The sequence below is a fragment of the Mirounga leonina genome, unplaced genomic scaffold, assembly GCF_011800145.1.
Source record: "Mirounga leonina isolate KUSES-001 unplaced genomic scaffold, KU_Mleo_1.0 Mir_165, whole genome shotgun sequence".
In the NCBI taxonomy this organism is placed as follows: Eukaryota; Metazoa; Chordata; class Mammalia; order Carnivora; family Phocidae; genus Mirounga; species Mirounga leonina.
Genome location: NW_023270415.1, coordinates 40,817,917 through 40,845,795, shown reverse-complemented (window position 1 = coordinate 40,845,795; position 27,879 = coordinate 40,817,917). Strand labels below are relative to the sequence as shown.

The following is a 27,879-nucleotide window of genomic DNA, read 5'->3' as shown; positions in this document are numbered from 1 at the left end:
GGTCTAAAAGAAACTTAATTTTACATTGCTTAAAGTATTATGTATAGTAATCCTTTTGTCTTTTTTTTTTTAAGATTTTATTTGAGAGACAGCACCAGCAGGGAGGAAGGGCAGAGAGAGAGGGGAGCAGACTCCCTGCCGTGCAAGGAGCCCGATGTGGGACTCGATCCCAGCACCCTGGGATCATGACCTGAGCCTAAGGCAGACAAGACGCTTAACCGACTGAGCCACCCAGGCGCCCTCCATGATGTTTTCTTAGGCAACATTCCACCAAATTACAGCTTTCCAAAAGTTGTAATTTTGTGGATAATTCCTTAGTATGATAATCATTTTCATTTTAAAACCAGAATCAGGCTGAGTGTAACTTTCTTTTTGAATCTAAAATTTACGCTAAATTTTAATCTAAAATTTAAGACACTGATACTTTAGTGTCCCATTACCTTTAATCAGAAGAAATAACAGTCTTGTTGAAAAGTAAATTATCAAAAGCAATGAAACTTAAGGTTGTAGTAAAAGTGAAAAAAAGGAAAGGAAAAAAAACCCTTGTCTTTTTTTTAAGGCTTTATGGAATAGAATTTGTATTTAATCAGAATGACTAAAGACCCTTTTTTGGCAATGAAAGCAAAAGAAGCAAGTCAAATTGTTAGATCTCTTGTTTTTTTGTCATCTACTTATACTGCAACCACAACTATGTATAGTGCATTAATAGGAAATACTTTTGAAATACATAATTTTTTTTTAAATGTAACCTATACAAAAATCACATACTGTTGGATAGGATGTTGAAATGACTGGTGTGTAATATTTTTTAAAACCTTCATTTTTGGTCAGCACAAATTTCCTTTAATTTTCATTTCCAGTAGGACTTCATTTTGAGGTTTAACGTGTATGAAGCCAGTATAAAGTTTTACAGTGTAGTAATTCTGGATTCCAAGTCATTTAAGATGAAACCTGAAAGGTGAAGTTTACTTAAGAAAATTAATTTTCTTCTTCTGTAACATCTAAGTCTTCATCCTCTTCATCATCATCATCTGCCTGTTGATCCTTTCTTAGTCGACAGGTAGATACCTGTTAAAAGTTAACACATTAAAAAATATATTAACTTAAAATATTTTTACATGCTTGGTATCTTTTTAATATGCTCTTACAGAGAAGGGCACACAGAACATGTATTTCAGGAAGATAATTTCTAGTAATGAAACTTCCCTACGAATTATTGTACTCTAAGGCTGAAAAGAGTCACAGTTTTTTCATTCATTTATCATGTTATTTTTGAGCAAAAATATGAAATTAACCATTAGATTCCAGTTGGATACCAGCATTTTAATAACATAAAATACTTCAGAGAAAAGGTACAGATTCAGGATATTATGGCAAATATATTTTAGGTTAAATAGTTCTTGGGTCACAAAAATAGGCATTTCAATGAGAATCCTCAAAGGGATAACAAAAACTCCCAAGAATATTTCAGCTAGGTAGCTGAAATATTAAAATTTAATACTATGATTTAATTGGAATGAGTTGAGAATCTGAATTCACTACTTGGCTTTAAGTCCTGACCATTGCCACTTGGGTCGTCTTGCTTCAAACCTTTCTTGAGGGCCATCTGGTAATATCTGGAGACACTGCTGTCACATCTTAGGGGGTGTGTTTGTGTGTGTTACTGGCATCTTGTGGGTAGAGGCTAGTGAGGTTGCTGAACATGTTTAGAATACACAGGATACTACTCCCCATTCCCTTGCCAAATTATCTGGCTCAAAGTCAATAGTGTGGAGGTCAAGAAACCCTGGAATGATGTACTTTTAAAGTAGTACACAGATGTTAGCTAATTTTGGTAACATTAGCTCGAAATAGAAACAAACTTTGTATGTACTATGATCCTAGATATATGGAACTTAATGTGTAAGGCACCTTATGCTGGAATGGTAAAAATGTAAGTTGGTTGGGGGAGAGAGGCATACATAGAAAGCAGTAAATAAATGAGTAAACAAATGCTTAGAGGAGAACCAAATGAAAATAGAAGGTATTGGGTCACATTTACCTAAAATTTAAATTTTGAAAATATTTTGCTCAATTTTGAATTCTGAATGCTGGGTATGAAAAAGGGTATAGATCTCTAGATCAGAAGTTGGCAAGCTATACCCCATTTTGCCTCCTGTTTATGTAAATAAAGTTTTACTGTAACAGCCAAATTGACTTGTTAATATACTGTTTATGGCTGCCCTTACTTGGGACATAGACCATATGGCCCATTTTTTTCTGTGGCCTTTTAGAGAACAAGGTTGTTCACCCCTCCCAGTTTTAGCCACCAGGTAACTCAGGTTTTCTGGGTGTGGAAGAAATGAGAAAATTGACTCTTACCTAAAGATAATGTGCTTCTGTATCTAAGATAATGTTCAGCAAAAGATCTTTTTTAGGTATAATTTTCAGTAAGTCATGATAGTGGAATTTTTAAACCCTAAGCAGTTTGACTTCAGAATCTGTGCTCTTCATATTATACTGCAGAATAAATCTAGATTCGCATTCTCTTGTCCTTTCCACTTCTGCTCTCACATGTTCTGCTTTAGAGAGTATTATGTGCTATAGTATACAAGATAAAGAGATAAGAGAGCTGCGCCTAGTGTAATCTTCCATTACTTTATGTAAGAAGGTAGGAGGGTAAGTTATATTAAGTCAGGACTTAAAGGAAACATTTTTAGTACTGAACACCACCAAAGGCAGCTGCTCAAATTCCTTTAAATTATGTATGGTTTCTAGCTTACCTGTCCCGTTCCAGATACACACTTAGCTGAGAGTGATCTTTGAAGAGGTGACTTTGAATTTGCTCTTACAATATCTAAACGGGATGCATAATCTGGTGGATACAGAGAATTTCGGAAAACCTGTTGGAATGATAAAGCAACATTATAAAGTAGATATCAAACCCTGGAAATCCAGAAAGCCATATTAAGTTCCTCTTGGTTAAGATTTTTTTTAGCAACTTAACACATTTCCTCCGCAAAAGCTCATCCACCCACCTCCACCTCCCAGAACAAAATTTCTATTACTCTTAATTAAAAAAAATTAAATACAAAATATATATTTTTAAACATTTATTTGAGAGAGCGCACATACAAGGGAGAGGCAGAGGGAGAGTGAGAATCCCAAGCAGGCTTCATGCCCAGCGAGGAGCCTACTTGGGGCCTGATCTCATGACCCTGAGATCATGACCTGAGCCAAAATCAGGAGTCAGACACTTAACTGAGGCACCCAGATGCCCCAATACAAACAGTATTTTAAGTTGTAAAGATGAAAGCTAAAAAGTTTATTTGAGCCAGGTAAGGTGACTATGGGTCCTCAAACCATCACGTGAGAGCTTTTGCTGAGGAAATGTGTAAGTTGCTACCCTCAAAGAGGATGTTTGCCAGTAGGGAGGCTGCAAGTCAGTCATACCTTTGATTCTTTGTCTTCTGCTTATCTCAACTTTTACCAATTTAACTTGATTGCAGTATTCTGCTAATATTCACATAAGAGTAAGTTGAAGCCAGTATAATTTATGCATTCCAACTTCACTAGAATCTGGAATACCTTTGTTGGGTTTTTTTCCCTAAAGCAACAGTTCCAAATACCACTCTCTTAAGCCTGTCTGTATCTTTTGTCTTCTCCCATTTCTTTAACATACAAATAGGTAAGGTTATCAGATGTGAATTTCTTCAGCTTCACTCCCTTTTTCCTCAACTCTTCACCCTGTCCCCCAACCCCCTTTTTAAGCAAATGTCATTCTGATTCTTTCCAAGGCGCATATTTCATATATGCAAAACTTGAAATCATAAAACAAAAGCTTGCTTTCTCCACAGGTTCCTTCTTCCCCCAGCAAACAAGTTCAAGATCAATCTTTTTTTATATTCAACTTCATCTCTATTTGTCAAAAACATACAAGTAGGCTTTCACCTTCCACTGAGATTGCTCCTCCCAGAAACCACCAAGGTCATCTTTCTGTCTTGATCTTTACTGACCTTGTTATGAAACTTCTTTTCCATGCATGCCATCTCTAAACTCTTCATGTGCTAGCTGCCCTACTTCTTCACATCTCCTTTTCTACTGCTTATACCTTGAATATTTTTAAAGGGTTTCCCTTAGGCCATGTTTTTTTTTTTTTTACACCTTTTTCTGAAAGATCTTATCTATACAGCGTTTAAAGCCTACCTTTCAAGGAATTCTCTATGGGCTTTCTCCTGATAGCCATACTTAGAGGCCCAACTACCTTCTGTTCTCTTAGACCAACACCGTCTAGTAGAACTTTCTGAGATAGAAATCCTTGCTATTTTGTGCTGTCCAAAAGGGCTACATGTGGTTACCAAGCCCTTGAAATGTGGTTCATATGAATGAGGAACTGAATTTTTAACTTTAGCCACATATGCCTAGTGGCTACTGTGTTGGACATTGTAGTTCTACATTTCACCTTTACAATGAATGATGTTACCATACATTTAGTAGACCAAACTAAAACCCTGGCGATTGCCCCTCAATTTCTCATCTGAGATACTTCTATTTTAATTTATTGACTCTACACATTTTTCTTTATAGTTTACTTAGAATTAGTTTACTGAAGACCAAAATATATTATTAAAAAACTTTCTGGCTCCTGACTACCCAGGATCCAAATTCCTTAGGTGACCTGCAAGGCTTAAGATGACTCAAACCTACCTATCTATCACTCTTCACTTCTAGCCTATGTACCTATATGTAGAACATATTCTATTCTGCCTTTGCAATACTGATTCCTTAGAATTCCCCAGAATTCCAGCAAACTCATCATTCAAGAGCCAAGTCAAATACCATCTTCCGCTTTCTCCTATTCTCTAGTCAATTTCTCCTAGTGTATTTTTGTTCATACCCTCAATACAGCTTTCATTTCATTGTTCTGTAATTACATATCTCTCCTACTAGCTTTAAGTTCCTCTAGAGCAAGGAGCCCTGTTTTATCTTTTCAACTCCTTCCAGCTTAAGACAGTAACATGATAAATGAATGATGTTAACATGACCTTAATCCCCATGTTTTTTGGGGAAAAAAAAAACCCTAAGGATGTCTCTACACATTTCTTTAAACTTTAGAGAGGTGCAAGACACCAAAGAAATTGATGAGACTTAGACCCACAGGTGAGACTTGTGTTTTAGGGCACTTCAGGCATGCTAATTAGATTATTTAACATGTTACTGAGGACTCGATATTATGTTTTGGTGCCAGATATGGAACACTGGCACCCTGGTATTATATAAAAACTAGATGACTCATTAATCAACTTTTACTTGGAAAGGATATATTTTTGTTAGAACAACATTCCTTTTTTAACTGTTCTAGCAAAGATGAAGTTAAAAGTGGGAAATGGAAGACAGTATACACCCATGAGATAAAAGTCTAAACCAGTTAAATACTAAAATTAATCTCAATGCAAAACAACAGATTTACAGGAATATTTATTGGCAATAATGCTTTTCCCAATATGGTCCAAGATCTCTTCTAGGAGTGAGTCTCAAGATGTTCTGAAGTGATTGCACAGAGATGATCTTTTGAAGGGGAAATGAGCCTGACAATGCTTTTTTATGTGAAGAACAAATAAGGTAAGATGGTCTGTAATATAACTAGATGCCTAACTGCAAAAAAATTAGCTGCTGCCCGATTAAGTCTCAGCAGTTCTTGTAAAGCATGGACCACCTAAGAAAAATAGCAAGTCCTTTCTCTGTTTCTCTCTACATATTTTCTCTACTTACTTCCAAGAAACCCTGTATTTAAAGGATCCTTTTTCTTCTTGGTACCTGTTTGGTATCATTTTACTTCCCCTGGTCTCACAGCTGTCCCTAGACTCCTCTCCTTTCCACGCCAATCTCTATAGGCATAATAGTAACAGTTTATGCCTATAGTTTGTTATGCTTCAGGATCTTTGTGTATCTATCTGTATCCTTTGCCTGAAAGGGTTGCCAGGGGTTCTCCTACACATCCCTCAAACTTCTCATTGAGAAATCATTCTTTGATTTCTCCAGACTATTTAGAATCCTCCATCACATATACTTACAGCACACTATATTTTTTATGAGACTGGTCATATTATAGAACTTAAATAGTTTGTGCTTCACAGATACCCTGTTTTTTACAAACTGAAGGTTTGTGGCAACCCTGCTTCAAGCAAGTCTATCGGTGCCATTTTCCCAACAGCATTTGCTCACTTCGTGTCTCTGTGTCACATTTTGGTAATTATTGCAATAGTTTAAACTTTTTCACTATTATTATTACTATATATATGTTATGGTGACCTGTGATCAGTGATTATGACTCACTGAAAGCTCAGATGATGGTTAGCATTTTTTAGCAATAAAATATTTAATTCAGGTATGTACGCTTTTTTAAAGATCTTATGCTATTGCATACTTAAGAGACTATAGTATACAACATTGTATATTAACTCTACGGGAATTAAAAACTTAAAAAAACAGACTATAGTATAGTGTAAACATAACTTTTATATGCACTGGGAAACTAAAAAATTCATTTGACTTGCTTTGTTGTGATATTCCTTTTGCAGAGTTCTGGACTGCTGCAATCTGAGGTATGCCTGTTAGTGTCTGAACTCCATGGTAGATTTTTAAGTTTTTGCTTTGACAACTCAGACCATTTCTAACTTATAATGCTAAATCCTCAGAACTTCAAATGCTGCCTGGCATATAACAGGTGCTCAACAAACAGTTGTTGAAGGAACATTTAATGAGGTAAATACTGTATCTCCATTTTAGGGATAAGGAAGCTGAAGTATGAAGAACTTGCTCAATACTGCCCCACTACAAAGTGGGGAAGTTGATACTTTGTCAAAAACTTATCTGCCACACAGCCCTGAGATCTTTAGTTTTTATGAATCTCTCCTCTCACAAGCTACCTAGCTAGCTGATTAAGAATAGTAGTAAGAGAAGTGGTGTGACACAAAACCTAACTAGGACCTCTGGAATGAGAAGGAAAATCTTAGGGTCCAAAAGAATTGAAGGAACTTTAGTGACCATTAACAAATGGCATCTCAAGGCATTTTAGAAAAAAGGAGAATGAAAATACTTGTAAAGAGGATTCCAGTCTTGTAGGAAAAGTGGGGGATCAATTCTGAACCTGCCACTCCATGCAGTGTTGTTTCTTGTAGGGAATGGTGCACATTACTCATCAAGAAGCACACTTTTCTTCGCAGGATAGAGAGGATGCAAACACAGTGTCAGTAGTCAGACTTCTGAGTTTGGCTCCCAGCTATATTACTTACTAGTTAGGGGACTCTCTGGGAAGTTTCTTAACCTCATTCTGCCTCAGTTTTCTCTTCCATAGAAATGAGGACAGTAAGTACTTCAACCAAAGTTGATGGGAGAATTAAAATATAATTAAAATGCATAGATCAGTAGATGTCCAAAGTAATCATTTTATGAACATTTGCTATTTTATTATTTTACAAATGACACATAAAAGCTTGATCTATTTTTTAAAAAAATAGGACATGAAAGGAGTGAAAATTAAGAGATCTTAGCTTTAGTATTTGGAAGGACTGGACCCTTAGGAAGCCATTTATTGATAAACAGTAAACAGAAATATCATGTATGCATAACTGACATAAAACTGGGAGATGAGATTTTGGCACTGGAAAACCTATACACACATATTAAAACATGTGCCTTTCTTCATTTTAGTCAAGCTGTAATCTGATTTTACTGACTTAAGTTTCCTGGAACCAATGGAGTAGTGAGAAGAGAAGGCCCAGGTGTGCTTTATGATGGACAGTTAATAAACAACTCGGGGAATCTTCAGAATTGTCAAATGGCAGACATTCCCAAATTCTATCACTTAGTAATACAGAATTCTGGCTATTTCTTGAAACTACCTGGCCTTTTTCACTTCTACTACAGAGATAAAATGTGGAAAAGTATATCTCCAATATTTTACCTGTTTTAGCAAAAATACTTTTCTGCCTTTTTTCTTCCCTTTTAGAAGATAGGAGGGTAGGATATTTACTCTTCAGATGTGCTTGCTGAAGCCAGGCTTAGATATTTAAATGCTCTAACATTAGTTGGCCAGTTGGATTTGCACTGAACTCTCAGTACAAAGCAAGCCTTATTATAAATCTACATTTATTTCATAGCATACTGATTAAGAATCCTGATTCTGCTATTTATAGCTAAGTGTCTATGGTCAAGTTAAGTTACTTAAAGCCTTTAAACCTGTTTTTGTAGCTGTAAAATGAGAATAACAGCAGCACCTACCTTATTATTGGATTGTGTGGAGTGAATGAGAAAATTCATGTGAAGCTTTGGGTATTCTGCATAGCATAAAGCACTCAAATGTTAGCACAAATCATTGTTACTGTTAGTATACTTAAGTGACTTAACATCACCAGTCAAAATGATACATTGTTTCACATAATGGCCTTATTAACTAGCTATTAATAAATTAGCTCTTGGAACTTTACCATGGTTAATTTGAAAAGTTAAAAACACATACTTAGAAAATCATAAAAGTTCAGCTATTTGGGACTTCACACAGTAAGATAAACCACTGTAGTGCTCAAAGTTATTTTACTTTAAGTTATTTACTTTAAGTTATTTTTACCCACACAACCTAATGCTTTCTTTTAAATATGTCCATCTTAATAGAAGAACTGAACTTGGATAGACATAGTCCTACCTCCAAATCTTCTTCTTCATCAATCTTTTGTATGTTTTGGTAGGCAGCAGTGTAGACCTCTAAAGCTTTGCCATGAAATAACATTTCAATAGTGATAAATTCTGAAAATATAGTCTAAAAAAAAAAAAAAAAAACCAAAGATTTGAATTTAAACAATCATATGAATTTGTGAATTTAGTAAATTTATTCCTTACTATAGTCTTGGCATTTTATGAAATACAAAGGTATCTCTTTTTCCACAGGGCAAATGAAGTACAAAAGATAACGGGAATAAAAATAGTTGGAAAGACCTTTTATAGCACAACCTTGGAAATTATACAAAATATTTCCTATCTGACCATTTACTTCCCTCTTATTTTTTAAGTTAGTTTTTGTTTACCTTGTAATTGACATTTGTGATAAAAAAAGATCTGACTAAAATGTATATACCATTATGTACTACTCTGTCACCATATGTTTAGAAGTATTAGATAAAGCAGGTCAGTTCTAAACCTGGTATTTTGTAATTCCAACTGATGTTTAAACAATAGAATGTTTTTTAGACAGGAATTATATCCCATCATATTTCTATGTGTTCTTGTATTCTCTAACCACAAAAGAATTACTTGGTAATTATATTGTTACCACTGATAATAGCATCATGGATTTGCATAGAGCCTTCCAGTTTACAAATATATAACTTGCCTAGTGTTGCTCACAGCTAGAATGTTGAAACTTGGGTCTGATTCTTCAAAGGTTACAGTTCTTGCTTACTGTACTGTGCTATTCTTGCTGGAATCAATCATTTCTTTCACAAATAAACTGCACGTAAACCCTATGAACTTGATAACTTATGACAAGGAAGACGATGCACTAAGAGAATGAATGAAGATGTACATGTTGATCTAAGCAGGGGTGAGATAGTCGGTAGGTAAGGAAAGGATACAAACCAGACAAGTTTTCAATAAAATAGGATCTTATCCTTTTGTTATCTTGTCCCTTATCAAAATAAAAAATCAGGACATTAAAGTAGAAAGAAGTGAGCAGAATAAGAATAAGGTAGAAAATACTCAAGCATTGTCCTTAAAGGGGCAAGAGAGAAGAGATGGGTTATAGAAGACAAGAGTCAAATATCCATTTCTCTTCATTCCTGCTCTCCTGTGTTTACTACCCAGATAGGAATGGTCCTGTACTTTGGAAGACAGTGTTAGTTATCCCTTAGTGTCCTTTAATTCCCCCCACCCCCATCTCCATTCTTTCTTAAAGATTAGAAGAATATTTAAGGGAGTACTAATAGGTTTCTGATCACTACTCAATGTAAACAGATCTGTAGCAGAAAAGTATCTCTTCTGGTCTGCAAAGATTGGGCTCTGGGGTAAGACACAACTATGACTCAACAGTGACCCTTACTGTCAATTCCTGTAGGCCACAGAGGATTCTGGCATACTGCAGTGGCAACTAATAAGTAGCATTATGCCCAAGAATCTCCAGATATCCAGGAAATACCTTCGAGGTGAATTGGCTTGTGATTAGGACTGGGACTTAGAGACTCACTTAGTTGTCAGTCTTCCTAAGGTAGCTGCCTAGCTAGAAAGGAGTCGAGTGCCCTTTAGGAGTGTGGAAACTCCTAGAGGGAAAACAGCAGAACTAGGAGCCAATGATAAGCCAAAATACTGAAGACTCCTACTTGGTTCTTGGTCTGCAGCTCATTTTAGGTAATGGGAACAATCAAGCACAGGCTTACATTTTTCCTTCTGAATCTTAAATTTAGAGATTTTCTACATTTAGTAAATAAAGAACTATACAAAAAACTATAGACATAGTTTGACTTTATTTTTATTCAAGGCTGGAACAAAATTTTTTCATTTACTTAGGCTTAGAATTATACAATAAACCCTTAAACTTGTTTCAGGTAAGTACAGAGGGAGGTTGGAGAAGCACATTTTACAGTGTTACATAGTCAACTATGTTTTAGTTTTTCTTGGATATTTACAGACCATCTGTTTACTTACGTGGATAGAGAAGAGAAGGTGTTTACCTTATGCTATAAAAGTACCTGAGAAATAAAATAGCCTCAAATAAGGGATTAAGCTTAATCGATTAACTCAAGTGAGTTAGGTGTTACTCCTATTTTTAAATATTTCCACAAATGACATTCTAAATCTTTAATAGATACACTATTTAGTAACTAGTGAAATCCAAACATTTACAACCTTATTACACCTAAATCAGTAGATTTAGGCTTAATTCAGTTCTATTCCACTGTGGTAATTTTGTGGAATATGTGAATATTTTAAAATATTTTTCAAATATGTGAATATAGTTATTAAATTTCTCATGGTCAAAATCTCTGTGTCATCTCTGAACTAAGAGTTATTTAATACTAGCATTTTATAGGATTTATATTCCCCTTAGCACATAAGCCCTGAAAAATACGTAGATATGTCTGTCAATACATTATTTTCTTTATTCATATCCTCTAATTAGAGAAACTACTGCATTCTCATTTTAAGACACTGATCAACTTTTAGTCTGTTACCATTTTCCAATTTCAAAATTTAGCTTTAATTAGTGATAAGTACTTTACAAATTATCTTTATAAATGGCTATTATTTACTACTTAGAAGGTGGGGGGAAATCACTCTCAAGTTTTGTGATACTTTGGTTTAATCTTCTATGGTTTGAACTTTTATTTCTTGACAAAACCTGTATTATAACACCTAAGTAAGAGGAGAATGGCTGTACTGATTTTTTATACTGTTTATTTTTCTGTCAGAAACAGTAGTGGGAAATCACTACTGGTACTGGTAACCTAGTATCCCAGACTTGGAATTTTTGACCCAAGAGTCGATGAAGCCTAAAGATTATCACAGAGGAGAGTTATATCTCTGAGTATAGTCAGAAAAGAATACTGCCAATCATACTCTTTCTAGTTAGGATTTCATAAAATATCCGAAAATAGGCAGAAGGAGAATAATAGCAAGGAACATTAAAAGTTAGATGACAACTAATGTAAGAAAGAATATAAAAAGCATGTTTTTGAAATAAAATATTTTCAGTGAATGACCAGAAGGGTGGTAGAACTTTCTAGGAACCAATCATAATTAGAAATAATTTTCCTCAAATAAATACAGCTAACTTTCAGTGATCTCATATAATCTTATCTGGAATGGGTCAGTATGATCAGGGACAGAAGCATTAATGATTTCTTTTTTTTCCCCTTTTCAATTTTATTTTGTGTGACCAGAAGGCAATTTGGGCACATACTTAATTTTTATTGGTGGGGGATGGGGGAGTTAATCTGAAATTCTTACCTGTTGGAAGTATTCTGTAAAGCAGGGGAGTATAGTAGTTAAGAATATAGGCTCTGGATTAAGATAAATCTGGGTTCCAATCATGACAAACATAAGAGCTATATAATATTAAGCAGTTTATATAATATGTTCTTTTCCCTAGTTTTTCTCATCCTTACAATGAGGATAACAACAGTACCAACCTCAGAGGTTTTGGGGTTAAGGACTAAATCAGATAATCCAAGAAAAAGTACAGTATGGTAACTGGTTTAGAGTAAGTGCTCAAAACAAGTTAGCTATTTTTATTACTCAAGAAGTACACTTGCTAAGTTAGAAAATGTTCCTTTTCCTAATATTAAAGCCTCCATAGGATTTAATTAGCAAGTAAGACTTCTAACCAAAAAGTCATAAAAGGTCTAACATTTTGGCAAGTAAAGGGGAAATAATGGTTCTCCAGAGTAGAGGCTATTCAATAAATGATGTCAAGAGAAATTTTATCTACTTGAAAAGAATGAAATTAGATATCTACCTCATACCATATGCAAAACACAACTACCAGATAAAATGCTTAAATATTTAAAACTTTTAGATATCACAAATACTAGAAGAAAATATAAGCAAGTATTTATACAAACTTAAGGATGAAAACAACCTTTGTAAGCATGACACCAAGTCAGAAACCAAAAAGGAGAAGACCAACAGATCTGGCAACAAAAATAAAACTTTAAGGCAAAAACACACCATAAACAAAATGGGAAAATACATTTACAACATATCTTCTCTATAATATAAGGGGTTAATTTTCTCAATATAAAGACTTTACAAATTCATATGAAAAATACCAATATTCAATAAAAATATAGGCTAAGGAAAAATGTGGGTAATTTACTAAAGAAGAAATGTGTCATTAAATATATGAAAATATTCCATCTTAGTAGTAACTGCAAATTAAGATGACACTGATTCCTTCACCTGTCAGATTAGTTATTATTAAAAATACTGCTAGTCTTCATTAGTACACTGGGTTACTCATGCAAGGTTTTGTAGAAATGCTAGTTAAAATTTTGTGGACATAAGTTTAAAGCTTTGTGGACAGACGGTATCAAAATTTAAAGGGTGCATGCTCTTTGAATCAGAAATGCCACTCTGGTAATTTATCTGAAAAGAATAACTGGATCAACAAAAAGGCCAATGTTTAATGATGCAATGAGATTTATAATCGCAAAAGTAACCTAGATATCCACCAATAAGGACTGGTTAGATAAAGTAATATATCCATAGGAAAATACTATGAGGATACCAAAAAGGATGATATGCATCTCTTTTTCTTAGCAAATATGCCCATGATATATATTAAATTTTAAAAAGTGATGCTACATACAGTGTGGTTCACTTAAATATAGCTCTATGTACAGGGGAAATGCTATCATGCTCCTCATAAGGATGTGAGGAGTAAATGAGTTTATCCACATAAAATGCATATAATATGTGACATAGTCAATACCTAAGAAAATTTGTTATCATATCTATTGTGTATATGTGCATAGAAAAAAAACTGGAATGATATAAACCAGAATGCTAACTGATTATTTCTGAGTAGTAGGATTATTACATTTTTCTCAATAATTTTGTGAAAAAAATTTATCGTGATTTTTATTTAGTTGTAAGAAAAATAAAGCATTTAAAAATTAAATTTAGAAGATGTTTCTTGCTCATGTTAGCTACTTTGCCACATTCTCCGTTCTAGGAGTCACCTCTGGTCAAGATCTTTTCTATAGATCTGAAATTCCCTTGACATTCACCCTATAACTGATGACTTTTCCGATTACATGGGAAGCAAATGGGACTGTGATTTTTTTTTAAGAGAGAGAGGAGGAGGAATGAGCAGGGGGAGGGGCAGAGAGGGAGAGAGAGAATTTTTAGCAGGCTCTATGCCCAGCATGGAGCCCAGTGTGGGGCTCCATCTCCTGATCCTGGGATCATGATGTAAGCCAAAATCAAGAGTCAGGATTTTTAACTGCTTAATGGACTAAGCCACTCAGGCACCCCAGGGACTGTGATTTTTCATTCACATTGTGTACAATAAGTTCCATAACAACTTTTCTCAGAAAGACAAATTTTTTGCAAGGTTCCTATGAAAAGTATCTAAAAATTGTGCTACCTTGCTGATTAATGCTGCTACCAAAATTCAGATGGACTTGTAAATTAAACCCGCCTCGAACACAGTAGTACAGTTACCAGCAGTGCTCACTCATTCTGCCCCCTGGGAGGTTAAGGAAGGAGCCAGAAGCTCTGTCCCCATCTGAAGCAGTAGCCTGATAACAGGTAAGAATGAGAATGTTCTGATGTTTCTCTCAAAATTATGAGTGGCATCAACGATTTTTACTTTTCTAAGAATTTTTCTCATAAACAGAAATGTGAGACATGCTTAACATCAACAAAGGGGGGCAATAATGTAACTCTTTTTGACTTGTCTTTGAGGCTTCTGGTATGGGATTTGTGCATCCCTCTTCATCATAAAAGATCTCAAATGAGGCCTGACTTGGAAAAGAAACAATTTGATACTGAGGAGGAAAGATGTATAAAAGGGGAATTCAGAACCATAACAGAGTTCAATATCAACCTCTGGAAACCATTTCTGGAAGTTTGCTAGATCATGGGGGTCTGCATTTAAAGTGTAGGTCGTCACAGATGACATAATCTTGTAAGTAGAAAATCCTAAGTGATCTACTAAAAAACTATCGGTGCTAATAAATGAGTTCTGCAAGGTTGCAGAATATAAGATCAGTGTGCAAACATAAATTATTTGTGTGCATTTGCAATGAACAATCCAAAAATGAAATTAAATAAACAGATCCATTTACAATAGCATCAAGAATTACAAAATACTTAGGAAAAAGTTTAAGAAAAGAAGCACAAAACTTACACTTTGAAAACTACAAACACAGTTAAAAATACACTAAGGAATATTTAAATAAATGGAAAAATATCCCATGTTCATGGATTGGAAAAATTAATTTTAAGACGGCAGTACTCCCCAAACTGATATACAGATTTGATGCAATCCCTACCAGAATCCCACTTGACTTCTTTATACAAACTGACAAGCTGATTCTAAAATTCATACAGAATTGTAACAGATCCAGAATAGCAAAACAATCTTAAAAAAGAACAAAGGAGACCTCATACACCCTGATTTTAAAATTCATATAAAGCAATGCTAATGAAGATAGTGTGGTACTGGCATAAGGAGAGACCTATAGATCAATGAAAGACAAAGTCCAGAAATAAAACCATTTCAACAAGAGTTCCAAGACTATTCAATGGGAAAGAATAGCTTTTTCAAAAATCGTGCTTGGGCAACTGGACAGTCACATGCAAAAAGATGAAGTTTAACCTTCAGTTCACACCATACATAAAACTTAACTCAAGTGGATCAAAGGCTTAATTGAACCATGAAAACTATACAACTATTAGAAGAAAGCAGATAAATCTTCAAGATCTCAGATTTGGCAATGGATTGATAGATAGGACAAAACAGAAGCCACAACAACAAAAAATACATTGGACTTCATCAAAATTACAAATTTTCTGCTTCAAGGAACACCAAGATATTGAAAAGAACCCTAAGAATGGGAGAAAATAATTTCAAATCATAGATCTGAAAAGGGACTTGTATCCAGAATAGATAAAGAACTTTTACCACTCAATAATAAAGACAACCCAATTAAAATATGGGCAAAGGATCTGAATAGACATTTCTTCAAGGAAGATATACAAATGGCCAATAAGCATTAGTAGGGAAATGCAACTGAAAACCACAATGAGATACCATTTCACACCTACTAGGATGGCTGTACTGAAAAAGTCTGATGAACAGCAAGTACTGGTGAGGATGCAGAAAAATCTGAACCCTCATATTACTGGTGGGAATGTACAATGGTGCAGAAGTTTCTCAAATGATTAAAGATAGGGTTACCATATGATCCAGCAATTTAATTAGATATATATGTAAGAAAAATTAAAATATATGTCCATACAAAAACTTGTACATGAATGTATCATTAATCAAAATAGCCCAAAGGTGGGCGCCTGGGTGGCTCAGTTGGTTAAGTGACTGCCTTAGGCTCAGGTCATGATCCTGGAGTCCCTGGATCGAGTCCCGCATCGGGCTCCCTGCTTGGCAGGGAGTCTGCTTCTCCCTCTGACCCTCCCCCCTCTCATGTGCTCTCTCTCAAATAAATAAATAAAATCTTAAAAAAAAAAAAAATAGCCCAAAGGTAGAAACAACCCAAATGTCCATCAACTGATGAATGGATAAACAAAATGTGGTTATATCCATATAATGGAATATTTGGCCATAAAAAGGAATGAATTACACTGATAGGATACATGTTATGATATGAAAACATGTATATAGCTAATATACATATAACATATATATATATAGCTAATAATGAAAGCATGCTAAGTGAAAGAAGCCAGTTATAAAAACCATGTTATGATTCCATTCACATGAAATGGCCAGAATAGCCAAATCCATAGAGACTTCAGATTAGTGGTGGTTACTTAGGGCTGGGGTGGGGATGGGAGGGTTGGGGTGTGGGAAGCAGCAAAGTACTAGGTCTTACTTTGAGGTGATAACAGTGTTCTAAAATTGAGTGGTAATGGCTGCACATATTGGAACACACTAAAAACCACTGAGTTGTACATTTTAAATGGGTGAATTGTATGGTGTATGAATTCTATCTCAATTTATTAAAAAGTAGGTTTCTTCTTGTCTTACATTTTTGGTGACCACCAAGAGACTTCCTTCCAGGGGCATAATACCGTAGGCAAAGAGAAAAGCTTGAAAGCCCCTTTCTTCTTTGTGCACCCTCCACTCTGCAGTCCCTCTATGTCCTAATGCTTCAGGAATTATAGGAATTGCAGTTGGGAATTCTGCACTCACTCACTCTCTGCCCATTTTGTAACTGGTGGTTGCTCAGGGAATTAAAAACATCTGTAGAGGTAGTCTGAACCTGAAGTGAGCCCAAAGATCAGAGACACAGACTGCCACGTGTAAAAGAAAATTTTGCGGGCATGAGGAGCAGTGGTGGATCCACGTGAGGAATCAGACTGCCACCACTAACGAAGCCCTTAGGTGGCAATGGAATCAAGCATACCTCACAAGTCTCCATTCTCATCGTTCAGATTAAAGCTAATTATTTTAATAACCTTCCTTTCCCCCTCAATTTAAGAGATGATGTCAGCAAGTGTAAAACATTATATTCCACCCACACTCTCTCACCTCAGTAAATGGAGTTTGTCTCAGGGCAGCTTTCTGAGATGCTCTTCATGCATTTACACGGCAGAGTGCAAAGTGAATTGAGAGGCTTTAAAAACAGGTTTTTGGTCTTCAGGACCAAACTAGAGACCTTTGAGCATGGCTATCAGAAAAATCAAAGTTCTGAAATTGTTTGAAACTATGATGGGGGGTGGTGGGGAAGGTGCAAATGAATGTTAATTCATGGACTTTAAAAAGGAATGATTATTAAGTGGCATATGGTGCTTATTTTATTGATAAGAACATAACTTTTGAAAGCAGGATGTTTTCTTTGTTAATAGTTATAAAATGACAAAAATATTTTTCTTTAAAGCTTGATCCTGGAAAATTTGCAGTGAGCCAAAACACATCCTAGATGACTTGTTTTAAAGGACTTACTATGGTCACAAGCAATCCTCCAAATCTGTCCTGGTGCCTATGAAAAAGTCACTGAAGACCTTCTGAAGTCCATGATCCCAAGGGTGTCAAATCTACTGGCTTTTTACAATAAAATAAGGCAATTCTTGTGATACCATATCATGGTGGATGCAACTTTATGTGGTTGGCTACTCTCACCTATTCATTTATTTGATAAGATGTAGTTACTAGAGAGTACTTAATGAGAGTGTATTATAATGGAAAGCACAGATTTTTAAAATACATAATTGTTTATAGTTCAGATTTTTGGCTATGATACTTTGGGTAAGTTACTTTATATCTCTGCTTAAATTTCATAAGATACGGATAACACCACCTCATTCTTATGAGGTTGCTATAATATAAGATTAAAAGATAATACATATTTGGTGCCTGTAATAGCACTGGATGCACAAGAACATAATAAATGTTAGTTTCCTTTGATTAAATAGTACTTGTGATAAGCTGAGTATCTGAGGAAATGGGAAAATAACATTTCGTATTTCTTATTTATAGTATCTTTTTCATATAGACTATGGGCTAAAAAAATTAGTAATTTAAATTTTTTACACATTTAAATGAAACAATAACATTAGAAAACATGTTTTGAACTTTAAGTTACTTTATTACCTTTATATCCTTTATTTTCTGCTTTTCAAAATTGTCAATAGTTTCCTCCAGATGACGAGTTGTTCGGGTAGCATCCATTGTAGCTCTCTGCAATTCAGTTTCTGCCTGCAAAAGAATTCCCCAACCAAAGATAAAAAAAAATTCAAGTTAGAATCCATTCAATTGAGTCTATTTGTAAACGTTACCATTACACTACTGGCTTTTTGGCATAACAACCGTAAATTGTTCAATAGTATATTTTACCATATAAAGTAAGATGATTTATATAATAAGCACGTGCAGAATAAAGAACTTTAAATCTGTTAAGTGACATGATTCCTGACCTCACACGAAAGAAACCAAAACTCCTTCCCTTTCTTCCTACAAAACCATTTTTTTCCCTATATTACCCTTGGATTATTTACTGTAAAACAATTTTATACATTTTCTACTGCTTTCACCTATTTCACTGTCTGTGTCATTTATCATTCTATTCTTTTTCTTCTCATTCTTTCCCCTTTAACGCTTTCTCTCCAAAAAAGGACCCATGACTTAAGTAATTTTCTAGTTCTCCAAATGCATTAAATGTTTCTAATCTTATAATATCCTAATCAGATATGGCAGAATATATACTATAAATATTTATTTCAGCACGGGGTATATTTGTATATTCTTCTTAGAAGCTAACAATATGACACTGTTACCATTTAGTTAGTGCTTAGTACAAAAGATATATATACCAGTAACAAATTAGATGACAACTCTAATGCTTTGCTTCATATATTGTAATGACAACACTCATACTACTGTATAATCAAGTGGTAGCCAGCAGCCACATGTGGCTATTTACATTAAGATTAAATGAAAATTTAAAAACTATGTCCTCATTTACTCTAATTGCATTTCAAGAGCTCAATAGCCATATATTGCTAGTGGCTACAGTAAAGGGCAGAACATTTCTACTACTACTCATGTATTTCTCTTAAAAAAGCATCTCTTACTTTAGAACAGTTGTTGCCCAAAAATATTTAAAATATTTTGTTAAACAGTAGAGGTTTTAAAAAACATAGCCTAATTTTCTGATTAAATTCTTTCTAATAGTTTTGTTTCCTATACTAATGTAGTATATTTACTCAAAAGTATCAAATATCATCCTTTAATAATTAATCCATGGGAAAAATGTGCATTTGTCATCAAAGTTTAGTGACACATATCATTCTGACATTTAGCCCTTGCTTTCAAGAAAAGATATAAATTGAAATAAGTAAAAGAGTTTACTATAAGGATCCATTTCTTGACACACCACTTTATTACCCACCTGTGACTGAAATTTTTCATAAAGGAAAAAATACATTTCAAAGAGAACAATTTTTTAAAGTAAATTAAAATCATATGCTCACAGATTTATATAATCTTGCAATTATACATTAATTATAACTTCATAGTGATTATGTACTCTTACATTTAGATTAACTCAAATGAACGATTTTAAGATACTAAGTGTAAAAGAATATTTTTATACGTATGTGTGTGTACATTTGCCATATAGGGTGTAAAGTTTTTTAAAACCATATAAACTTTCAACTTTTTTTTTTTAAAGATTTTATTTATTTATTTGACAGAGACAGAGACAGCAAGAGCAGGAACACAAGCAGGGGGAGTGGGAGAGGAAGAAGCAGGGTCCCCTCTGGGCAGGGAGCCCCATGTGGGACTTGACCTGAGCCGAAGGCAGCTGCCGAACAACTGAGCCACCCAGGCGCCGCTAAACTTTTAACTTTTAATCATACCCAGTAATCAAAAATAATTTTCTATATTGCTGGGCTTGAGATTTTTAAAAATATACCTTCATCACAGGAAATTCAAAAGTAAAATAGAGCTCCTTTATAGATTCGTATGAAAAATTTCTAACAGTTATTTGATGCACGTTAACCTACTAATGAGAATAAGCAAGCAGACTGACTTCTTAATACTATTACATGTGACTCATATAGTTCTTCACTTGTGACTACTTCCTTTTGACTTATGTCTTTGCCCTCCCCATTTTATTGATAAAAGAAACAGTTTTAAAATTTAGATGGGTAGGCAGAATTGGCTAAACCAAGGGAGAGTGGGGAAGCAGAAACTACAGCTGGTACATCTTACTCTTCCACCACCCTCCAGCAACTACTATTTGTTTCTGAAAGTCTCAAATCCTTTTACTTAGGCATAGCAACTCACCCAAAATTATACAGCTATTTTTAGCAAAGAGGATATGGGTTTCTATTTCTTCTTTTTTTCTGAATATTCTTCAAAATCCTATAATGGGTCAAGTTGAGTAGCAAATGCTTTTGATTAAGATACTATGATATAACTCTGAGTAGAGGTATCAGTATATTTAATGAAAAAATGGCTTCTGAAACGGTGAGCCAGAGCCCTGAGATTCTTCTTTACCCCATCCTCTTCTATCAGTGCTACTCCATGTTATTTTACGTACTGAACTTTAACATACCTCTTTTGAATTGTCAGATGAATTTTAAGGGTCCATCCTGGTAAATATTCTGTAATGCTATGAGTGGATATTTTTATATTTATATTGAATACGTTTATATTTAGATTGTCCTTTATTTTCTATAATAGTCTTAGGTTGTCAAAATCCACTCACTTTCCCAGTGAGCACAGCAGTTCACCTACAGCAATAATCTATTCCTTTGTTGTATTTATTTCCCCCCATGGGAACCCAATTCTAGTTTCATCTACAGTGTAAGACTACCTCCTCCACGGCAGTGTTCACAACAGACCATCTAAGTCAGAAACATCCTTGTCTTAGGAATATTCATTTCTGTGTTGAGTCTCCATACCATTACCCGATTCAATCCTACCAACTACTCAGGATTCCAGATGTGACATTTTTCCTGCCTTTATGTATTTTTCTCCAAACAAAACAATAAAATTTTGACCTCTTTCTTAAAAACTGGTGACAACCTGGTCTCTCCCTTAGTCCCTAGTTGTCAGTCATAAATTTTTCATCATTCTCTGGTTTGCCTGACTTGCTTAAAACCCAGACTCCATAATCTAGTTGTAGATCTTAAGCCTCAATGAGATGTTCCTGTCCCAGCCTCCATTGGGCACTTCCAAGCCCTATGGCTGCCCACTTTTGTTTATTTCAAGGTTGGGCATATGTACCTTTGGTCCAAAGGAAGGAGGACCAGGCAATTGGTATAGCCCCAAATCACTGCTCAAGGGATTCCCCTCAGGAATGGAGGTGCTCTGCAACTTCAAATGCCCCCATAGAGCCACTCCTCCTGTGGTTTCTGGCTGAGCTGGGCAGTAAAAACCTTTAGGAAGTAGGAAGGAGACATAAGAAGGAATGGGAAAAAGAGGCAGCGGGATAAATTAGTACTTTCTATACAATTGCACTTATCCCAATTGCTGGCAATTAGCCAGGCACTATTTTCTATTTTTTAGTCATGAACAAGGCACATCATTCTTAACAGAAGAGCCTTGTTACAGTAGACAGCCCTATCTAGATCCTTTTGTGTCCAGCTATGAACCTCAATTTTACTCTAGAATCTCCTGAAGGTCTTTGGCTGCTAGTCCTAATTGTGGTTTCACATTGTTATTGTTTTTAAAGGTGAAAGGAATTATACTGGGGAAAAATGACTCTTCCTTCCTTTTCTCAAAAGTGGGGCAGACAGGGCATTGATATATTGGATTCATGATAGATCTTTAAGTTCATTTTAAAATTAATATTCAGTCATCATGTGAAAAAAAACCTCAGAATTCTGAACTTACTTTTTATAAAAACATCAACGTTTTAAGTGTCTTTTTTTTTTTTAGTATCTATTCTGGAAAACAATATGAGGGGATTGAATTAGGTGGTGTATTCTCTTTATAACTAGTTGATTTCTATAATGAGAATTTGTAAATGCATGTGTTTCTTTTCAACCTTTATATTAAAATTTTCTGCAAATTTAAAAGCAGAAATGCGTAATTTCCATATATATTTACTTTTGTACAGCATACCTTACAAAACATTTTTTTAAAGATCAAAAGTCAAAGGATACAATAACATGTCGATCCGATGGATTTCGCTGACGTGTTCTTTCTAACTGAGTTAACTGTTTAGCTTCTCGATTCCTTGCTGTTAATGTTGCTTTGAGGTCATCCTGAAAATAAGCATTTTTGATTAATGAAAATCTCTGATTTAAGAAATAAAATATACACACTCTGTTTTAAGAATGGGAAAACACTCCTTGTTTGGTCCAGGCATTACCAGCACAGGAATTATTACTGCAAAATTAGTGTGTGGTCTTCGTGTGAGAGTGTGCACATGTGTGTTTCTTTAACACCCTCTCAAATAATGACACAGACAATTTCAATGCAAACCTTTGACCACATATATAATTTTATATACATACATATAAAATTTTGATTGTGGTGGTAGTTATATGTGTATATACATTTGTCAAAACTCAATGAACACTTAAAACAGAAGAATTTTATTGTCTGTAAATTATACCTCAAAGTTGGTTGAAAAAACAGAACTTGGGGTTGTAACATACAGTATGGTGACTATAGTTACTAACACTGTATTGCATATTTGAAAGTTGTTAAGAGTACATCTTAAAAGTCCTCATCAAAAGAAAAAAAATTTCTAACTATGTATGGTGATGTATGTTAACTAGACTTGTGGTGGGTATTTCGCAATATATCCAGCTACTGAATCATTATGTTGTACACTTGAAACTAGTATGTCAGTTATACCTCAATAAAAAAATACAACTTTGTCATACTCACTTCTAGTCTACATGTTATTGCCTGCTTTAAAATGAAAAATATAATCTTATGTTCATTTAGTAAAATAAGTTCTTCATGACTATAAATATTAATATTTTAAAGTTTCTGTAATAAAGTATTGCTTCATGTTGCTATGGTTTACTTCGTAAGCTCATTAAAAATATTTCATTATTCACAAAGTTCTAAGAAATGATGCTTCACAGAGTGTGTAAAAAACTGTATAAACTACGTTGTAGTTTTTATTAAGAGGACAGTTATTGGAAACCTCATACTCTTTGCCATAATAGTTAATAATAGTAGGAAAATGAATTTACTTACTCGTTTCATTTTTACAATGGTTCCATAAGCTTTCAAAGGTTCAACTACTTTGGCTTCAAGTCTTTCAACCTATTGAAAATTATTATAAAATATAACTGAAAAGAAACATAGACATATCAAAATTTAAATTCTGAAATAAAACCTGGGCTATTTAACCTGAACATAATTATTACACAAAGTAATGTTTTAAAATGTTTAAAATGTCACAGTTTATAAGTAAAAGAATAATCACCAGCAATTGATAAAATTCAGAATCTAAACTCAAACACAATAAAAGCTGTTAAGATGTAGAGTAACACTGAAAGCAGAAAAGCACCTAGTATGCAATATGGCAAGAAAACATTTCAGGTTTCTAAGAAATTTATCTCTGCCATACGATCATCTCTGTATTATTTTTCTTCATTATAGTAGCTTTTGGGTAAGTTTCAAGACATCTCACATATTAGTACAGCTACCAATTTCAGTGTGTTTAGCATAGTATTGGATATTTTACATATATTATCTCCGAAATGTAATAGTCCAACTTTCCAGATAAGAAAACTGAAGCTGAAAGATACAGCATATTGAAAAAATTTAAAGCGACACAATCCTCAAAGCAAAAAGAACTGTATTAGCTGCAATCCTTTTCTCGGAAGCCATTTGTAAATTACCAAAGCTTGGAGAAAAAGATAAATGGTCTCAGTGTTGCTGAGCTGTCAAACTGCATGGTTGATCTTTTATTTAGAATTAAACTGTTTTTCTTTTTTTTTTTTTTTTTAAGATTTTATTTATTTATTTGAAGAGAGAGACACAGCGAGAGAGGGAACACAAGTAGGGGGAGTGGCAGAGGGAGAAGCAGGCTTGGCCGAGCAGGGAGCCCGATGCGGGGCTCGATCCCAGGACCCTGGGATCAGGACCTGAGCCGAAGGCAAACGCTTAACGACTGAGCCACCCAGGCGCCCCTAAACTGTTTTTCTTAAACATTACGATTTTTATCACGTTTTGAGTAATTACTTTCTTTAATAGCACTAGTGGAAGGCACAGAAGATATGGGCTTTTTAAAGGCAAATATAGCATAAGAAAAATAACTCCTGGACATTAAAATTTTCTTTATCAGGACAGGTAACACAAGATGACATTAATTGTTTAAAATGAACATGTATTATTTTTGCAGCAGGAAGAAGGCTTTTTTTGATGATACATGTTTATATAGTACATTTCATTTCATATTGATTTTTCTATAAACAAAATGTATATGAATTTTTCACTTTAAAAGATTTTAGGAAAATGAAAAAAATCAGGTTCTCATTGAGCATTTAAGTATTAGGAATCCTAAAATCAAAACCATGAATACTCAGGATAGTTTCGTCTATCTACCATTTCGAATAATCCATACGCTGATTACTCAGTGCAAGGATTATTCAAGTCTTTTTTTTCTGTTCTCCTTTTTGTCGCCTACCTTTTTTGTTCATTGTTCATTAGCACCTCCACCATTTGGTAAGCAAGGGAAATAAAAAGGAGAACAAATGTAAATCAATTCACTTTGCTATTTGATAAATAGCATAAAGCTTTTCTAGAAAGGGGCATTGAAATTATTGTCTTAACATAGGATTTTAGGGTTATCAGTGAGTATATATTATTTTTGAAGTCCCCAGTTAATGTGTAACTGAGAGTTGCTTGTTTATTATAGAATATCATATGACAAGAACTCAACTTTTCCCAAAAAGTACCCCCAAATGTAATTACTACTCAAATTTTGGTACGAATAACAAGTATAGGTTCAAAGATCATTATCTTCACTTTGTTTTTGTGATTTTTTTTGATGACGGAAATTTCTGTATTAGGCTTTTAAAAAGTACCAAAAACACTGATGAGAGGAGTACAAGAGAAGCAATACAGCTTCTAACTGGGCAACTTCTAACATTTAACCTGTATCTTGAAAACTAATATAAATATAAGTGAAGGTGCTTATGAGGTATTAAAAGTAAAAACGAGCTTTTAGAAAGAAAACAATTACAACACCACCTTCTTCCCTCCCTTCCAAAGCAAAAAAACCAAAACCAAAAAAACCAAAACGACCCCACAGTCTCACTAGTACCTATGATATCAATCAGTTAATCAGTGCTGCTTTTTTTTCTTTTTGTCAATGAAATATTGGTCAACTTTCCAGAGCATTGAAGCAACAAAGATCTCTTGTCCGTTCATTACTTATTCACTCACATTACGACTCTCAACATCTTCCATCTCCAGACATACTTTAAAATATACTTACGTGCACACCAGACACAAGTCATGCTCCTTTTCTTCCCCATGGGTACTATGTTTACTACCCCTGTAAATAGCCACCCCTTGGCCAAAAGCTGGCAAATGAAGTGGGGAAATTCAGGACTTCAGGGCACCCTAAAGTTTAGTTTGAAAACGGTAAAATCACAAATCACAGGAAGCTTCCCTCTAATAGACTCACAAAATGTTACATGAAAATGTACGTTTATCATCAAGTGTGCGTTCGCCACTGCAGTTAGGTGGATTACAAGTGAAAGTCTTCACGGGTTCTTCATCCACTACTTCAGGGCTCACTCATAACAATGACGCTGTGACCTCCATACCTCTGCTTGTCGATAATCCTGAAGTTTGGCAAACTCATCAGCAAAGTTTTTCAGGCCCTGCTTTAAATTTGGGGTCTCTGTAGAGGCATACACGTTGATTTCATTCACCAGTAGATCTGCTTTGTCTCGCAGTCTGGCAGTTTTCCGCACATAAGCAGCAAAGATTTGGCACAGCTCTCCGAAATGCTTCTCCACATTTGTGACAGCATCTTGCAGTTGTCTGGTTTGAGCGTCCCTAAAGAAAAAAATAACACAAAACGCAAACCATTCTCATTAGAGATGAGAGGGCTTCTTCTCCACGTTAATTTGATATGCAAACATTCCCGGGGCATTTTGCAGCTTCGAAGGCACAAACCATCAACGATCCCACCATCTCCGAGGGGCGGATTCTAGTCCTCTAGGTCCCCTTTTGGGGCCTGGCCTCAATACCCCCGACAGCGTAGGCGCACGAAGAGGCCGGGCTCTGGCCAGCCGCGCCGCTGTGGGGCGGCGGATGCTAGGGCTGCTCGGCGAGGCCTGGGCGCCCCGCTGCCTCCCAGCCGTCTGCACAGCCCGCGGCCATGCGGGGCCCGGCGCCCGGGAAGCGTGATCCCCGAGATCGCCCATCCCACCCCTGGCCTCCGGGGCTTGCTGCAACCAGGGGGAGGTAGGCCCCAGAGCGCAGCGCGCTCGGCCCAGACCCCGGCCCAGGCTCGCAATTCGGCACGGAGGCCCCACGGAGAGAGGCTCCACTTCCCCTACCCGAGTCCTCGCATGGGGGGTGGGGGTGGCCCCGGTCAGCGGAGGCCCCGGGGCTGTTACCGGTTTTCCATGCTGCGCCTCAACATGTTGCCTTGCGCACGGCCGGGGACCCTGATCGGGGCCCAACGACCTGGGCTCGGAGGCGCCCGACCGTGCGCCGGGGCGCGAGCCGCCGCCTCCTGGAGCCCGAGAGCCCGCCCCGCGCGCCGCCGCGCCGGTTCCGGCGTTTCTACGGCAACGCGGCGCGTCCCCGGGCTCAGGGCCCGAGTCGGCGGGAGCGCGGCGAGGGGAAGCCGGGGGGCGGGCCGCGGCGCCCAGCCCGAGCCCCTCCGGCGCGTTCGCCTGGCGCTTTCCTTCCCGCCGAGCGTGGCCGGCGCTCGCTGGCGGGCCTTCCGTCCGCGTGGAGAGCCGCGCTTACCAAACACGCCTCCAGTCAGTCCTTCCAGCCTGGACTGCGAGCCAAGGAGGGAAAAAGCCAATCAACCAGCAACTAGGAGGGAAACGTACAAGTAAAGGCCGGTGGGGTCCAGTTACTGCTTCTGCGCCACTTAGCCTTGGGACATCTGCTCAGCGTGTCCGCTTGCCTGGGGTGAATCTGAAACTGTGGGCTCTTGGGAAGCTGCCTTTGGTAAGAGCGATGCTTACCGTCTCCTCTTGAACTTTTCATTTTTTCAGCAAATATTTGTTGAGTTCCTATTTTCTGGAAAAGATCGTGTTAGACACTGGACTAATACAAAGATGAGAAGAGAGGACCCTCATCTTGAAGGACCTTAGAGTTCGATGCGGTGCCGACCACTTAAACTGTTGAACAGTACGCTCGGAGACAAAAAAACAAGCAGGAGACTTTTCTTTGCCTTTGAGCACCCATGTTCTTTGGGCTCTTTTGGCCTTCCCTTGTGCTGCTCTTCCAAGTAAACACTGTTGGTACTAAATCCAAGTTTTCTGTCTCTCAAGAACTCTCTCTTGACAACTCTCACATTTCTGTCTTCCTGACAGCGTTCTTCACTTAGTCTAGACTGGGCTCTTGGAGGTAGAGGAAATGTAATTTTGGTCTTATATTCCCCAGTGCCTTATGCTGATAAAAGTATGTTTTGGACAAATGGATGTCCCCAGTCCTTTGTTACCTCTCTTAGGAAACTGCCCTTATTCTCTTATGTTACAATGTATTCCTCT

At 36.1% G+C, this 27,879-nt stretch overlaps 2 protein-coding genes across 12 annotated transcripts in view; one reads left to right on the top strand and one right to left on the bottom strand.

Annotated features, from left to right (window-relative positions):
• RBM12B (RNA binding motif protein 12B) overlaps positions 1-18,313 on the top strand; it is a 29,726-nt gene extending 11,413 nt beyond the window's left edge. For 3 of the 9 annotated variants that reach the window (XR_004680494.1, XR_004680497.1, XR_004680493.1), the window contains one exon: positions 17,595-18,313. The gene's annotated coding sequence lies outside the window, so the exon portion shown is untranslated. Of the gene's footprint in view, positions 1-5,493; positions 5,602-5,902; positions 6,229-6,560; positions 7,828-17,594 lie in introns of those variants that run through there. The other 6 variants (XR_004680491.1, XR_004680492.1, XR_004680488.1 and 3 more) reach the window with 5 other exon arrangements.
• CIBAR1 (CBY1 interacting BAR domain containing 1) lies at positions 308-27,116 on the bottom strand. 3 transcript variants are annotated; one of them, XM_035011525.1, is made up of 9 exons: positions 26,767-27,116; positions 25,966-26,200; positions 23,381-23,449; positions 22,330-22,431; positions 19,565-19,610; positions 18,308-18,432; positions 8,684-8,797; positions 2,763-2,882; positions 308-1,068 (listed from the first exon to the last, which is right to left on the bottom strand). In XM_035011525.1, the coding sequence occupies exons 1-9, from the start codon at positions 26,790-26,792 to the stop codon at positions 979-981; spliced, it is 927 nt and encodes a 308-aa protein (XP_034867416.1). In that variant the 5' UTR covers positions 26,793-27,116; the 3' UTR covers positions 308-978. The 3 variants fall into 3 exon arrangements, with proteins under 3 accessions (XP_034867416.1, XP_034867417.1, XP_034867418.1); XM_035011526.1 differs by having other exon boundaries at positions 18,308-18,412; positions 19,605-19,610; positions 26,767-27,113; XM_035011527.1 differs by lacking the exon at positions 19,565-19,610 and having other exon boundaries at positions 18,308-18,412; positions 26,767-27,115.
• Positions 27,117-27,879: the final 763 nt, after the last annotated feature.